Source organism: Gorilla gorilla, chromosome 18 (genome assembly GCF_029281585.2).
Source record: "Gorilla gorilla gorilla isolate KB3781 chromosome 18, NHGRI_mGorGor1-v2.1_pri, whole genome shotgun sequence".
Taxonomy (NCBI): domain Eukaryota; kingdom Metazoa; phylum Chordata; class Mammalia; order Primates; family Hominidae; genus Gorilla; species Gorilla gorilla.
In genome coordinates this window covers 35,370,523-35,386,146 of record NC_073242.2, presented here as the reverse complement: position 1 = coordinate 35,386,146, position 15,624 = coordinate 35,370,523, and the positions used below count along the sequence as shown (strand labels likewise).

At 45.6% G+C, this 15,624-nt stretch overlaps 1 protein-coding gene across 13 annotated transcripts in view; it reads left to right on the top strand.

The window, feature by feature from the left end:
* Positions 1-15,571, top strand: part of LOC129527637 (sorting nexin-29-like) — a 173,974-nt gene extending 158,403 nt beyond the window's left edge. For 4 of the 13 annotated variants that reach the window (XM_055365884.2, XM_055365890.2, XM_063699652.1 and 1 more), the window contains one exon: positions 7,994-8,844. In XM_055365884.2, coding sequence (XP_055221859.1) covers positions 7,994-8,045 — 52 coding nt within the window. In that variant the 3' untranslated portion in view covers positions 8,046-8,844. Of the gene's footprint in view, positions 1-7,993; positions 8,845-9,745; positions 9,869-15,494 lie in introns of those variants that run through there. The other 9 variants (XM_055365882.2, XM_063699650.1, XM_063699651.1 and 6 more) reach the window with 7 other exon arrangements.
* The last annotated feature ends 53 nt before the right edge of the window (positions 15,572-15,624 follow it).

Genomic DNA, 15,624 nt, shown 5'->3' with positions numbered 1-15,624 from the left:
CACCATAATATTAACATCTAAATTATAAAAGTTAAAACTATAAAATACTTAAAAGAGAGCCTAGAGGGAAATCTTCATTATCTTTGGCTTGGCAATGGTTTCTTAAATATGAAACCAAAACACACAAGTAACAGCAGCAAAGGTTGAGAAACTAGACTTCATCAAAATTAAAACCTTTTATGCATCAAAGAACAGTATCGAAGGAGAGAAAAGGCAGTTCACAGAATGAGAGAAAATATTTGCAAATCACATATTTGATAAGGCTCTACTATCCGGAATATGTAAAGAACTTTACAACTCAACAACAAAAAAAGCAAAGCACCCAGTTTTTAAAAATGGGCCCCGGACTTGAATAGACATTTCTCCAAAGAAGATATACAAATGGCCAACAAGCACGTGAACAGATGCTGAACATCATTTGTTATTAGGGAAATGCAAATAAAAATCACAAAGAGATGCCACTTCACACACAATAGAATGGTTAGAATTTTTAAAAATGGAAAATTACAGCCAGGCGCCATGGCTCACGAGGTCAGGAGTTCAAGACAAGCCTGGCCAAGATGGTGAAACCCCATCTCTACTGCAAATACAAAAACATCATCCAGGCACAGTGGCAGGCAACTGTAATCCCAGCTACTCAGGAGGCTGAGGCAGGAGAATCGCTTGAACCCGTGGGGCAGAGGTTGCAATGAGCTGAGATCACGCCACTGCACTCCAGCCTGGGCGACAGAGTGAGACTCTGTGTCAAAAAAAAAAAAAGGAAAATTACAAGCCTGATGGGGATATGGAGAAACTGAAAGCCTTGTACATTGCTGCTAGGAATGTAAAATGGTACAGCCTCTATGGAAAACAGTTTGGCAGTTCCTCAAAAAGTTGAACATAGAATTACAATGTGACCCAGCAATTTAATGCCTGGGTGTATACTAGTATACAGGTGTTCAAACATTAACTGGCACACAAATGCTCATAGCAGCACTATTCGTAACGGTCCATAAAGTGGAAACAAATCAAATGCCCATCAATTAATGACTGTATAAATAATATTTAGTTTATCTATGCAATGGAATATCATTCAGACATGAAAAGGAAGAAAATACTGATGCATGCTACAACTGGGATGAACCTTGAAAACATCATGCTACAAAAAAGAATCCCAGTCAGGCGCAGTGGCTCATACCGGTAATCCTAGCACTTTGGGAGGCCGAGTTGGGCAGATTGCTTGAGCTCAGGAGTTCCAGACCAGCCCAGGCACCATGGCAACAGCGTGTCTCTACAAAAAAATACAAAAATTAGCCAGGGGTGCTGGTGCACACCTGTAGTCCCAGCTACTTGGGAGGCTGAGGTGGCAGGATCTCTTCAACCTGGGAGGTCAAGGCTGTAGTGAGCCATGATATGAAAGAAAAGAAGAAAGACAAAGAAAAAGAAAGGAAGAAAGAAAAGAAGAAAGAAAGAAAGAAAGGAAAGAAGGAAAGAAAGAAAGAAAAAGAAAAGAAAGAAAGGAAAGAAAGAAAGAAAGGGAGAGGAAGGAAACAGACACAGACACAAAAGACCACATATTTTATGAATATATTTATATGGGATGAAACACACGGAATAAGCAAAGCCGGAGAGACAGGAAGTAGATTGTGGTTCTCAGGGCCTAGGAGGAGGGGCGGAATGGAGAATGTTTGCTTAATGGTTATGGATTTTTGTTTTTTGTTTTTGCTTTTTGTTTTTGTCTTTTGTTTTGCTGTGGTAAAGATGTTTTAGATAGTAATGATAGCTGTGGAACATTGTGAATGTGACAAAAAACAGTGAACTATTCACTTTAAATGGTGATTTTTTTTTTTTTTTTTGAGACAGGGTATCACTCTGTCACCCACGCTGAAGTACAGTGGAGTGATCATAGTGCACTTCAGCCTCCTGGGCCCAAGTGATCCTCCTGCCTCAGCCTCCCTAGTGGCTGGAACTACAGGCACACACCACCATGCCTGGCCCCAAAGGGTGATTTTTAAAAATGTTTTGTGAATCTTACTTCAAAAAAAGAAAGAAGGCCGGGCGCGGTGGCTCACGCCTGTAATCCCAACACTTTCGGAGGCCAAGGTAGGCGGATCGCCTAAGGTCAGGGGTTCAAGACCAGCCTGGCCAAAATGGTAAAACCCCATCTCTACTAAAAAATACAAAAATCAGCCAGGTGTGGTGATGGGTGCCTGTAATCCCAGCTACTTAGGAGGCTGAGGCAGGGAGTATTGCTTGAACCCAGAGGCGGAGGTTGCAGTGAGCCAAGATTGTGCCACTGCACTCCAGCCTGAACGACAAAGCTAGACCCTGTCTCAAAAAAAAGAAAAAAAAAGAAGGAAGGAAAGAAAAAAGAAAGAGAAAGAAAGAAAGAAAAAGAAAAGAAAGAAAGGAAAAGAAAAAAGAAAGAAAAGAAAGGAAATGTAACTCAAATCAGGCTAATGAGATACGAGGAAAGTTTTGTTAAATGTTTCCGAGGAAGTTCTTCCTGGTGCTCTGGCAGAGATCCTGGAAGTCATTCTGTTTTCTCCTCTGAACATTGTAATCCTTGAATATAAGGCCTCAAACAGTGGTGATCATCCCACCAACCCTTAAAAAAATGGTGCCTGTCTGTGGTCCTCACGAAATGGGCACTTGCCCAAACTTGTGCCCTGTGCTATGGAAGTGCCGAGTAGATGATTGGGGGCTGACATTCAGCCCGTATGTGTGGTTGTATCTTCCCAAAAAAGGAGATTTTTTTTTGTTTGTTTTTAAGGAAATTGTCTGCTGCCCAGAGGAATCTCTCTCTCTCTCTCATCCATCTGTCCGTTCATCTGTCCATGGCCCATCCATCTGACCATCTATCCTTCCACCGATCACCCATCCACTTGTCAATCCATTCATTCATTCATTCAGTTGTCCATCCATTCATCCACCACCCATCCATCCATTCATCCACCTGTCCATCCATCCATCCTTCCATCACCCATTCAACTCATCCATCTATCAATTCATTCATCTGTCCATCCACCCATCCACTCATCCATCTCTTTATTCCTCATTCATTCAGTACTAGAATATTCGAAGTCCCATGTCAGGTTTTTTGTTTTTTGTTTCTTAAGACAGGTTGGCTCTGTTGCCCAGGCTGGGGTGCAGTGGTCCCATCTTGGCTCACTACAACCTCCGCCTTCTGGGCTCCACCTCAGCCTCTCGAGTAGCTGTGACTACAGGCATGCACAATCATGCCCAGCTAATTTTTGTATTTTTTGTAGAGATGAGGTCTTGTTATGTTGCCCAGGCTGATCTCAAACTCCTGGGCTGAAGAGACCTATCCACCTTGGTCTCCCAAAGTGCTGGGACTACAGGCGTGAGCCACCACATCAACTGGAATACCTTTTTCTAATTTGGTTAAGATGACCATATATTACAAGTGGCCAGCCTGGGGTAAGCCATGAGAATATAAAGAAAGATAGTCACAGTTACAGGCATAAGTCAACCCTTAAACCTGCCAAACTGACCAGGCATGGTGGCCAACGCCTGTAATCCCAGCACTTTAGGAGGCCAGGTGCTGGATCACTTGAGGCCAGGAGTTTGAGACCAGCCTGGGCAACATGGTGAAACCTGGTCTCTACTAAAGATACAAAACTTAGCCAGGCATGTAGTCCCAGCTACTCAGGAGGCTGAGATGGGAGGGTGTCTTGAACCCACAGGTGGAGGTTGCAGTGACCCAAGATCATGCCACTGCACTCCAGCCTGGGCAACAGAGCTAGACCTTGTCTCAATAAATAAATAAACCTGTCAAACATCTAGACTTCTGGTTATGTTTAAGATTAATCTTTTTTTTGGCCAGGTGTGGTGACTCATGCCTATAGTCCCAGCGCTTTGGGAGGCCAAGGTGGGTGGATCACTTCAGGTCAGGAGTTTGAGACCAGCCTGGCCAACATAGTGAAACCCCCTCTGTAAAAAAAATACAAAAATTAGCCAGGCGTGGTGGCGCGCGCCTATAGTCCTAGCTACTCAGGAGGCTGAGAATCGCTTGAACCCAGGAGACAGAAGATGCAGTGAGCCAAGATCGTGCTACTGCACTCCAGCCTGTGCAACAGAGAGTGACTTCATCTTAAAAAAAGAAAAAGAAAAAAAAAGGCTAGGCACGATGGCTCACGCCTGTAATCCCAGCACTTTGGGAGGCCAAGGCGGGCAGATCACAAGATCAGAAGTTCGAGACCAGCCTGGCCAACATGGTGAAACCCTGTCTCTACTAAAAATACAAAAATTAGCTAGGTGTGGTGGCACATGCCTCTAGTCCCAGCTACTCAGGAGCCTGAAACAGGAGAATCGCTTGAACCCGGGAGGCGGAGGTGGCAGTGAGCCAAGACCATGCCATTGTACTCCAGCCTGGGTCACAGAGTGAGACTCCGTCTCAAAAAAAAAAAGAAAAAGAAAAAGAAAAGAAATTGATATTTTAAAACCAGTAAGAGAGTTTGATTTGCAACCAAAAAAAAAAAAAAAAGTTTAACCAATAGGAGGTTATTTTGTTTTAAGAGCAGAAAAAATAGGATGAAAATAAATCAGACAGGTAGCTACCTATTTGACACATTCCTCCAGCTTACCCTGAATAAACCTGCCCAAGTATGTCCACTATCCATCCATCCCCTGAAAGGGACTGAGGAAGATCTATTATCTAGACAAATTCTTCTGGGACATAATATTTGGACATTTTAAACTTCCCCATAATCTGTCATGCATTTTCTGTTTGATTCATCATTGATCGACAAGCCAATTACTGTTCTTACCTACCATTTTATATTCAGGGACATTTAGTTCTTTTTTTCTTTTTCTTTTTTTTTTTTGGGTGAGACGAAGTGTCAATCTGTCACCCAGGCTGGAGTGCAGTGGCGCGATCTCGGCTCACTGCAACCTCCACCTCCCAAGTTCTCATAAATGTTTTCTAGAGTTTTTTGGAACCCCAAATTTAATATGACATTCAGATCAAGATGCAATAAACAAACATTTATTGATCACAAAAAAAGAGAGAAGGCTAGGTGCAGTGGCTCACACCTGTAATCCCAGCACTTTGGGAGGCCGAGGCAGGTGGATCACATGATCCACCAGAAGTTTGGGGCCAGAAGTTTGGGACCAGCCTGGGCAACATGGCAAAAACCAGTCTCTACTAAAAATACAAAAAGTTAGCTGGGAGTGGTGGTGTGTGCCTGTAATCCCAGCTACTCAGGAGGCTGAGGCTGGAGGATCACTTGAGCCTTGGAGGTGGAGGTTGCAGTGAGCCAAGATTGCGCCACTGTGCAATCTTGTGCCTGGGTGACAGATCGAGACTCTGTCTCAAAAAAATAAGAAATGAAAGAGAGAGAGAAGGAAGAGAGGCCAGATGAAGTGCTGGAGGCTTCTGAAGTGGTACGTAAGAACCAGGAATGGAGAATGTGTAGTTAGGGACAGGAAGAGAAAAATCCTAACCATAGTGTCTTTATTTATTTATTTGTTTGTTTGTTTTTTGAGATGGAGTCTCGCTCTGTTGCCCAGGCTGGAGTGCAGTGGCACAATCATGGCTCACTGCAACTTCTGCCTCCCAGGTTCAAGCCATCCTCCTGCCTCAGCCCCTCTAGTAGCTGGGATTACAGGCATGTGCTGCCATGCCTGGCTAATTTCTGTATTTTTAGTAGAGATGGACTTTCGCCATGTTGGCCAAGGTGGTCTCAAACTCCTGACCTCGGGTGATCCACCCGCCTCGGCCTCCCAAAGTGCTGAGATTACAGGCATGAGCCACTGCGCCCGCCAATGGTGCCTTTAAACAGTACTCTTGATTCCAGGTGACAGAAATTCAAATTAGCCTAAACCATCATGTATTGGCCCATGAATCTAAAATGTCCAGTGGCAGAGCTGGCTTTGGTCATAGTCCAGGAGCTCAATGGTCTGTGTCACTTGTTTCTACTTTCTCTTTGTTGATGTCATTTCAACAGGTTATTCTCTGGCAGAGGCAAAGGTGACACCCAACACTCCTGCCTCTATCCTACCTAGCAACCCCAAGGCAATACACTCTGTCTTGTCCAATAGCTGCAGCAGATGTCTTGGGTTTGAGCCTCATTGTCCCTTCTGAGGGTCACATGACCACACCCGAACCAATCAGTGAGACTGGCGAGGCTGGGTGAACTGTCTTGAATGGCTAGACCTGGGTCTTAACAGCCACCCCTGCAGCCAGCCCCACTGAGAGGGCTGAGGGCGGGTGAGTCAATGGTTCCCCAAAGGGAATTTAGGGTACTGTTTCTGAAAAAATGGACAATGAAGGCTGAGTGGAAACAGCAGTCATGGAAAGCACACAACAGACAAGTGCCTTTCTCTCTGCCTCTGCCACTCAAGGCCGCCTTAAGTTCCTCCAGTGTGCTAATTGTTCCCCCGGGTCTTTTGAACATGTTCTGTGTTTTTTGAATGCTCTTCCATACCTGTGCCTAAGTAACACCTGCTTATCCTTCAGCTGTCAGCCCCAACATCATCTTCTCAGGGAAGCTGTAGCACTTGTATTTTCCAAAAGTGGCCACAATTATTCATTCATGAGTAGATGCTCAATAATATCTTTTGAATGAATGCATGCATGAATAAAAGGTTAAAATGTAAACAAAGTGATCTTACACTCTTATTGAGAAGGGTGGCCTGTGTTCCCTTCCGTTGAATCCAGAGGAGCTTGAGGCTACTGTGGAACTGACATGGTGTGACTTTTTTTTTTTTTTTTTTTTTTTGAGATGGAGTTTCACTCTTGTCACCCAGGCTGGAATGCAATGACACAATCTCGGCTCGCTGCAACCTCCATCTCCCGGGTTCAAGCGATTTTCCTGCCTCAGCCTCCCAAGTAGCTGGGATTACAGGCACATGCCACTACACCCAGCTAATTTTTGTGTTTTTAGTAGAGACAGGGTTTCACCATGTTGGCCAGGCTGGTCTCTAACTCCAGACCTCAGGTGATCCATCCGCCTCAGCCTCCCAGGGTGCTGTGATTATAGGTTTGAGCCACTGCACCTGGCCAATAATATCTTTTGAATGAAAGAATGCATTAATGAAAGGTTAAAACGCAAACAAGGTGACTTTGACACTCATTGTGAAGGGTGGTCTGTGTTCCCTTCCCTTGAATCCAGACAAGCTTGAGGCTACTGTGGAAGTGACATGGTGTGACTTCTGAAACTGGTCATAAAAGGTGAAAAGCTGGCCGGACATCGTGGCTCACACCTGTAATCTCAGCACTTTGGAAGAATGAGGCAGGAGGATCACTTGAGACCAGGAGTTCCAGACCATGGGGGAGTGGAGTGGACTGGGCTGTGACCTGCCAAGGGCAACAAGCAAGACCCTGTCTCTCTCTCTTTTTTCTTTTTTTTAATAAAGATGCCAGCCTGGCCAACATGGCAAACCTAGCCTCTACTAAAAATACAATAATTAGCTGGGCGTGGTGGCACTCACTTGTAGTCCCAGCTACTCAGGAGGCTGAGGCACAAGAATCACTTGAACCCAGGAGGTGGAGGTGGCAGTGAGCCAAGATCATGCCACTGCACACCAGCCTGGGTGACAGTGAGACTTTGTCTCAATTGAAAAAAAAAAAAAGAGATATGAAAAGCTCCAGCTCCCACTTGGCTCTCTTAGGATGCTCCATCTTGGAACCCAACCACCATGCCATAAGGAAGCTCAAGCAGCCCGTGGAGGGGGCCCCCATAGAGAAGAACTGGGATCCCTGCCCACAGCCCTGGCTGAGTTCCCATCTGACAGCAAATACCAAATTGCCAGCCATGTGACTGAGCCATCCACAAAGTGGGTCTTCCAGAATCTTGATAACACTGTACTCAGTGACAGAAGCCAGACACAATAGGCCACGTAGTGTATATTCCATTTGAAGTGTCTAGAACAGACAGATCTATAAAGACAGAAGATAGATGAGTGTTTCCAGGGACTAGGGGAAGAGGGAATAGAAGAGACTGCTAATGGTATATGTTCTGTTGTTGTTGTTCTTGTCGTTGTTGTTTAGAAACAGGGTCTCATTCTGTCACCCAGGCTGGAGTGCAATGGTGCGATCATAGCTCACTGCAGCCTGGAACTCTTGGGCTCAATTGATCCCCCTGCCTCAGCCTCCCGAGCAGCTGGGACCACAGGTGTGCGCCACCACATCCAGATAAGTATAGGATTTCTTTATAGGGAAAAGGAAATATCGTGGGATTAGTAACAATAGTTGTACAATCCTGTGAATATACTAAAAAACATTGAATTGTATGGTTTCACATGGTGAAATTTATGGCATGTGAATTATATCTCAGAGCCAACCAAAAAAAAGTGGGTCCTCCAGCCCCTGTCAAGCTGCCCCATGTTGAGCATGGCATGTGGAACACAGACTTGCTGTCCAGGCCACATCCTGCCCAAATTGCAGATTTGGGGGTGAAATCAATAATTGTTGTTATTTTAAGCCACTAAGTTTTAGGACAGTTTGTTGCATAGAAACACGTGCTGTCCAACCTGCTAACTTTGTGAAAGCTCATCTCTACTAAAAACACAAAAATTAGCCAGGTGTGGTGGCACATGCCTGTAATCCCAGCTGCTTGGGAGGCTGAGGCATGAGAAGCGCTTGAACCTGGGAGGCAGAAGTTGCAGTGAGCCGAGATGGTTCCACTGCACTCCACTAAAAATACAAACATTAGCCAGGTGTGTTGGCACATGCCTGTAACCCCAGCTACTTGGGAGGCTGAGGCATGAGAATTGCTTGAACCTGGGAGGTGGAAGTTGCAGTGAGATGAGACGGTGCCACTGCACTCCAACCTGGGCAACAGAGCAAGACGCCATCTCAAAAAAAAAAAAGAAAAGAAAAAAGAAAAAGAAAGAAAGAAACACATGCTGATATGGAAGCCTTCCATTACCACCAACCTAGGCTAGGTTATGGCCCCTGTCTGTCTCAGAATCTCTGCATTTTTCATTATAGTATTTATCTGAGTTTGTAATTAAATATTTGATTAATTGCTGCCCTTTCTCTTGGCCAGTGAGCTCTATGTGAGTAGGGACCGTGTTTACTTTTTTGAGACAAAGTCTTGCTCTGTTGCACAGGCTAGAGTGCAGTGGTGTGATCTCAGCTCACTGCAACCTCCACTTCCTGGGTTCAAGCGATTCTCCTGCCTCAGCCTCCCAAGTTGCTAGGATTACAGGCATGTGCCACCACCATGCCCAGATAATTTTTGTATTGTTACTAGAGACGGGTTTTCTCATGTTGGCCAGGCTGGTCTCAAACTCCTGATCTCAAGTGATCCACCCACCTTTATCTCTGAAAGTGCTGAGATTACAGGCATGAGCCACCTCACCCAGCCAGGATCCTGTTTATTATATTTACTCTAGTATCCTTAGTGCCCGGTACATAGTAGATGCTCAATAATATCTTTCGAATGAATGAATTCATGAATGAAAGGTTAAAATGCAAAGAGATTTAGGGTCCAAGTGGAGGGTTCCTAGGGTCTTCCTACTTGAGTAGGAAACAGAGTGACCAAAGAGCAGGTGGAGGATGGAGGTGAGGTGGAGGATTTGTGGAGAATGGAGAACATCTGGGAAGGGCAGAGGAAGGGTGAGGAATTTGACAAGAGAAAACTGGAGCATAAATAAGTTCTTACACACATAATCCGGGCCGTCTGGTGTCGAGGCGACAAGAATGGAGACCATGGAGGAGTGGAGTGGACTGGGCTGTGACCTGCCAAGGGGGGAACGGTGAGGAAATAACCACTTTTTTTTTTTTTTTTTTTTTGAGACAGGGTCTAGCTTTGTCACCCAGGCTGGAGTGTAGTGGCATGATCTCGGCTCACAGCAACATTAGTCTCCTGGGCTCAAGTGATCCTCCCACCTCAGCCTCCCAAGTAGCTGGAACTACAGGTGGGTATCACCATGGTCAGCTAATTTTTGTAATTTTTGTACATATGGGGTTTCGCCATATTGCCCAGGGTGGTCTTGAACTCCTGAGCTCAGGTGATCTGCCTGCCTCAGCCTCCCAGAGTGCTCAGATTACAGGCATGAGCCACTACGCCCAGCCCACTTGTCGAGTGCCTATTATGTCCTAGGCACTGTGCTAAGTTGTTGCATGCATTAGTTCATTTTATTTATTTATTTAATTATTTTATTTAACTTTTTAAAATTTTATTTATTTAATTTAACTAAGTGCTCTTCATGCATTAGTTCATTTTATTTATTTATTTATTTATTTATTTATTTATTTATTTATTTAATTTTTTTGAGACAGAGTTTCACTCCTGTTTCCCAGGCTGGAGTGCAATGGCGCCATCTTGGCTCACTTCAAACTCCCAGGTTCAAGTGATTCTCCTGCCTCAGCCTCCCAAGTAGCTGGGATTACAGGCACCCACCACTACACCTGGCTAATTTTTGTATTTTTAGTAGAGATTTAGTAGAGTAAAGTGCTGGGATTACAGGCGTGAGCCACCGTGCCCGGCCCATCTTATTATTATTATTATCATTAGTTTTTGAGATGGAGTCTAGCTCTGTCACTCAGGCTGGAGTGCAGTGGCACAATCTCAGCTCACTGCAACCTCCACCTCCTGGGTTCAAGCGATTCTCTTGCCCCAGACTCCCGAGTAGCTGGGACTACAGGTGCAAGCCACCACACCCGGCTAATTTTTGTATTTTTAGTAGAGACGGGCTTTCACCATGTTGGCCAGGCTGATCTCGAACTCCTGACCTCAGGTAATCCACCCGCCTCGGCCTCCAAAAGTACTGGGATTACAGATGTGAGTCACCGCACCTGGCCCATTAGTTCATTTTAGCCACGATAATATCCCAGGAGTTAGGTACTATTATGGCCTCCTTTTAATAGCTGTAGAAATGGAGGCTCAAGGACGTGTGAGGTGGCTCACACCTGTAATCCCAGCACTTTGGGAGGCCAAAATAGGCCTATTACTTGAGGTCAGAAGTTTGAGACCAGCCTGGCCAACATGGCAAAACCCCATCTCTACAAAAATACAAACATTAGCTGGCATGGTGGTGCATGCCTGTAATCCCAGCTCGTCGGGGGGCCAAGGCAGGAGAATCGCTTGAAGCCAGGAGGCAGAGGTTGTAGCAAGCCAAGATTGCGCCACTGCACTCCAGCCTGCACAACAGACGGAGACTCCAACAAAGAAAGAAAGAGAGAGAGAGAGAGAGAGAGAGAGAGAGAGAGAGAGAGAAGGGGAGGGGAGGGGAGGAGAGGGGAAAGGGAAAGAAAGAATGAAAGAAATGGAAGCTCAGAGAGGTGCAGCAATTTGCCCAAGGCCACACAGGTACCCAGGATTCACCATCCAGTTCAGTGTAACAACAGAGCTTGCACAGATAACCAGGATGCTGCAGTGGGGCTCTAGGTGGAAAATCAAAGCTTCAAGGAGATCAGGGACATGTGTGTAAGAATCTTCTCACGAACCAGTGCCGCAGGGAGGGTCCAGTCATGGAACCAGGTGCCACCTCACCTGGCTGAGTTCAAGATTGGCTCTAACCCAAATCACCTGCAAGACCTTGAGCAACATACTTAACCCTTCTCTGCTTCAATTTTATTTTTGTTACGTTGATCGAAAGTCAGAAAGGAAAGGAAGTCCTCATTGGTACAGAGGTTAGGAAAATTGGAAGAGCTTTTGGAGAGGGTATCAGGTTTATCCTACATTCTTTATCAGCATGAAAAAGTCCTCCTTTGGGCTTTTTGTTTGTTTTGATTTTTGTTTTTTGTTTTTGGGGTTTTTTTGAGACAGAGTCTTGCTCTGTCGTTCAGGCTGGAGTGCAGTGGTGTGATCTCGGCTCACTGCAGCCTCTGCCTCCCAGGTTTCAGCAATTCTCCGCCTCAGCCTCCTGAGTAGTTCAGACTACAGGCGCCCACCACCATGCCCAGCTAATTTTTGTATTTTTAGTAGAGACAGGGTTTTGCCATGTTGGCCGTGCTGGTGTTGAACTCCTGACCTCAGGTGATCCACCCACCTCGGCCTCCCAAAGTGCTGGGATTACAGGGTTGAGCTAGCCAAAAAAGTCTTCATTTGGTTAAGTACAGTGGCTCACACCTGTAATCTCAAAACTTTGGGAGGCCAAGGTGGGAGGATCACTTGAGTCCAGGAGTTCAATACCACCTTGGGTAACATAACAAGAATTTGTCTCTACAAAACATTAAAAAAAAAAAAAAAATTAGCCAGGTGTTGTAATGGTATGCACCTGTAGTCCCAGCCACTCAGGGAGGTTGAGGTGGGAGAATCGCTTGAGCCCAGGAATTCAAGGCTACAGTGAGCTATGATTGTACCACTGCACTCTAGCCTGGGCGACAGAGCAAGACCCTGTCTAAAAAAAAAAAAAAAAAGGCCGGGCACAGTGGCTCACGCCTGTAATCCTAGCACTTTGAGAGGCTGAGGCGGGTGGATCACTTGAGGTCAGGAGTTTGAGACCAGCCTGGCCAACATAGTGAAACCCCATCTCTACTAAAAATACAAAAAATTAGCTGGGCGTGGTGGTGGGTGCCTGTAGTCCCAGCTACTCAGGAGGCTGAGGCAGGAGAATCACTTGTACCCGGAAGGTGGAGGTTGTAGTGAGCCAAGATCGCGCCATTGCACTCCAGCCTAGGCAAGAAGAGCGAAACTGCATCTAAAAAAACCAAACCAAAACAAAACAAAAAACTCTTCACGCTAGGATCTGTGAGTTCATTAGAACAACTACACATCATAGATTTGTCTAGTCCAGCCCAAGTATCAAATACTCTGTCTACTTGCTGGACAGATGAAACTAAAGGACCTTGAACCGGGCATCAGACTGTTTTTGCATCTGGCCAAGTCTCTTTCCAGCTGTTTGACCTTGGGCAGTTCCCTTTAACTCCCTAAGGCTTGCTTTCTTCATCTTAAAATCAGGATGACAGTAGCATCTACCTCTTGAGATCGCGTGAGAAATAAATGCAATGATGCATGAATAATGTTTCATACTGTATCTAGTATAGGGTGAGTACTTCTTCAAAAATAACAGCCACACCTTTTCCTAGGATTGCATGCAATGCAATAATATTGCAAATAAAGGCGGTTGTTGTTTTCTTCCTTAATAAATCAGGAGAGAATTAGGATTCTTTTGGGATTCAGACTAATCTCTTTGAACCAGCAGTTTGAATTTGGTTGCCATAGTGTCCTGGGCCATGAATGGCTGATAGAGAGACATGTCATATTTTCAACAGTTGCCTTGACTTGTCTGATGAGATGCCATTTCTATTAAGTAGCTGTCTCCAATTTGTAAAATTCCATCTGTGGCTTTCCCCAACCCTTATTTTCCAACAGCCTCTCACTCCAGGTCCTAAGAAAAGGCATATCTACCTGGAAGAAAAGAACTAAATCTTGGTAAAAGACATTTACCTTTTCTGAACTCAACCTTTAGTTTTTGTTCAACTGAATTCCCCTGACAAAATGCATTTCAGCAAGATTTACTTCCAGAATTTCTTTATCTCTAATGCTTTTAGTAAAGAAGGCATTGAATGAATTTATTGCTCATCCCTCTGAAAGTGACCTGAGAATGTCAACGTACCTGGAGGATTTATTTTACTTCCTCTAAAGGACTGACAGTAATATCCAGCACCTTCCCCCAACTAAGAACATTCCACTTTGAGGCCAGGTGCAGTGGCTCATGCCTGTAAGCCCAGCAATTTGGGATGCCAAGGCGGGAGGATCGCTTGAGCTCAGGAGTTTGAGACCAGTCTGGGCAACATAGCGAGACCCCATCTCAATTAAAGAAAAAAAGTCCACTTTGAAACCTCTGGGCAGAGTGCAGTGGTTCACACCTACAATCCCAACAATTTGGTAGGCTGAGGCAGGAGGATCGCTTGAGGTCAGGAGCTTGAGACCAGCCTGGACAACATAGTGAGACCTTGTCTCTACAAAAAAAAAAAAAAAAAAAAATTTAATGAAACTTCTCACGTGACAATTTTAATCATGAGAATGATGCACATGCCACAGTCTGGAACTTGGGATCTCAAATGGTCATGGATTCCGTGTTCTCAGTCCCCACACAGAAGGGAGGAGGGCTGGCCTTTGGACTCCCCCAAATCTGGGTTTAAATCCCAGCTCCACCACTTTAAGTCTGGTTGCTCTGGGCCAGTTATTTAATGTTCTCTAAACATCAGTTTCGTCTGTGAGATGAGCTACCTTGCAGGACTTCATTCGGTCCTTCTACAAATATTTGTTCTACCGGAGCAGAGCAGGATAACAAGGCATCTGTCCTGTAAAGCAGTCCACTGGGCACCCAATGTGAAACAGAGCCTCAGCCCCACATAGGCTGCAATGCCACAGTGTGGTCCAGGGTCAGGGAATTCTGGGGAGCTCTGAGGGTGCCTACATTCCTGCTGTGCTCCTGGCACACATTGAGGAGAACGCCCTCTGCTCTGAACTTACTGAGTGATGAGTCACCCTTGAGCACCTGAGGAAGTGGAGCAAGTAGACCATAGGCAGCCTGGAATTGCCCCTGGTTTCTAGGATTGAGTCACAGCCTCCCTGGAAGACTTGAAAGAGAGATCAATTCGATCAAGGCTCCTGGGCTGGATCAAAGCCTAGGAAGTGGGGGAAAGGGAGGAGGAAGTTGGGCTTCTCCACGGTCCCAGCAAAGGCCTCAGCCTACAAATATTCTACAGATATTTGAAGAAGGACTGAATGAAGTCCCGCAAGGTAGCTTATCTCATGGATGTAACTGACATTTAGAGAACATTAAGTAACTGGTCCAGAGCAACCAGACTTGCAGTGGTGGAGCTGGGATTCGAACCCAGATTTGGGGGAGTCCAAAGGCCAGCCCTCCTCCCTTCTGTATGGGGACTAAGAACAAGGAATCCAAGATTATTTGAGATCCCAAGTTCCAGACTGTGGCATGTACATAGTTCTCATGTTTAAAATTGTCATGGGGAAGCCGGGCGCTGTGGCTCATGGCTGTAATCCCAGCACTTTGGGAGGCAGAGATGAGCGGATCACTTGAAGTCAGGAGTTCAAGACCAGCCTGGCCAACATGGCGAGACCCCATCTCTACTAAAATATATAAAAATTAGCCAGGCATGGTGGTGGGCTCCTGTAATCTCAGCTACTCGAGAGGCTGAGATGAGAATCACTTGAACCTGGGAGGCGGAGGTGGCAGTGAGCTGAGATTGCACCATTGCACTCCAGCCTGGGTGACAGAGTGAGACTCCGTCTCAAAAAAAAAAAAAAATTGTCCTGTGGGAAGTTTCATTTTTTAAAAAAAATGTTTTCATAGAAACAAGGTCCTACTATGATGCTCAGGCAGGTCTCAAACTTGTGGCCTACAAAGGCCTCAGCTTACTCCCTCAGCAAGCTCTGCCATTGAGGCGATCCTACAGAATTGTCCCAAACTGGGGTGAGAGGGCTGGAACTTGATACCCCAGCATGGACCAGGCATCGGAAGCGGCCTCCCCTCGAGCCAGGGGTATGACCTCGGACCTGGGAGAAGGGCATTGGTGATGCACCTCTGTTGGAAGCTTCCTTTATCTCTATGCCCCTCCCTCTTCTCAGACTTTCCACCCCCCAAGATACATTTGAGAAGAACAATCGAATTAGCCAGGAAAGCTTTAGGAAGAAATGACATTTAAACAGACCTGGAGACCAGGCACGGTGGCTCATGCCTGTAATCCCAGCACTTTGG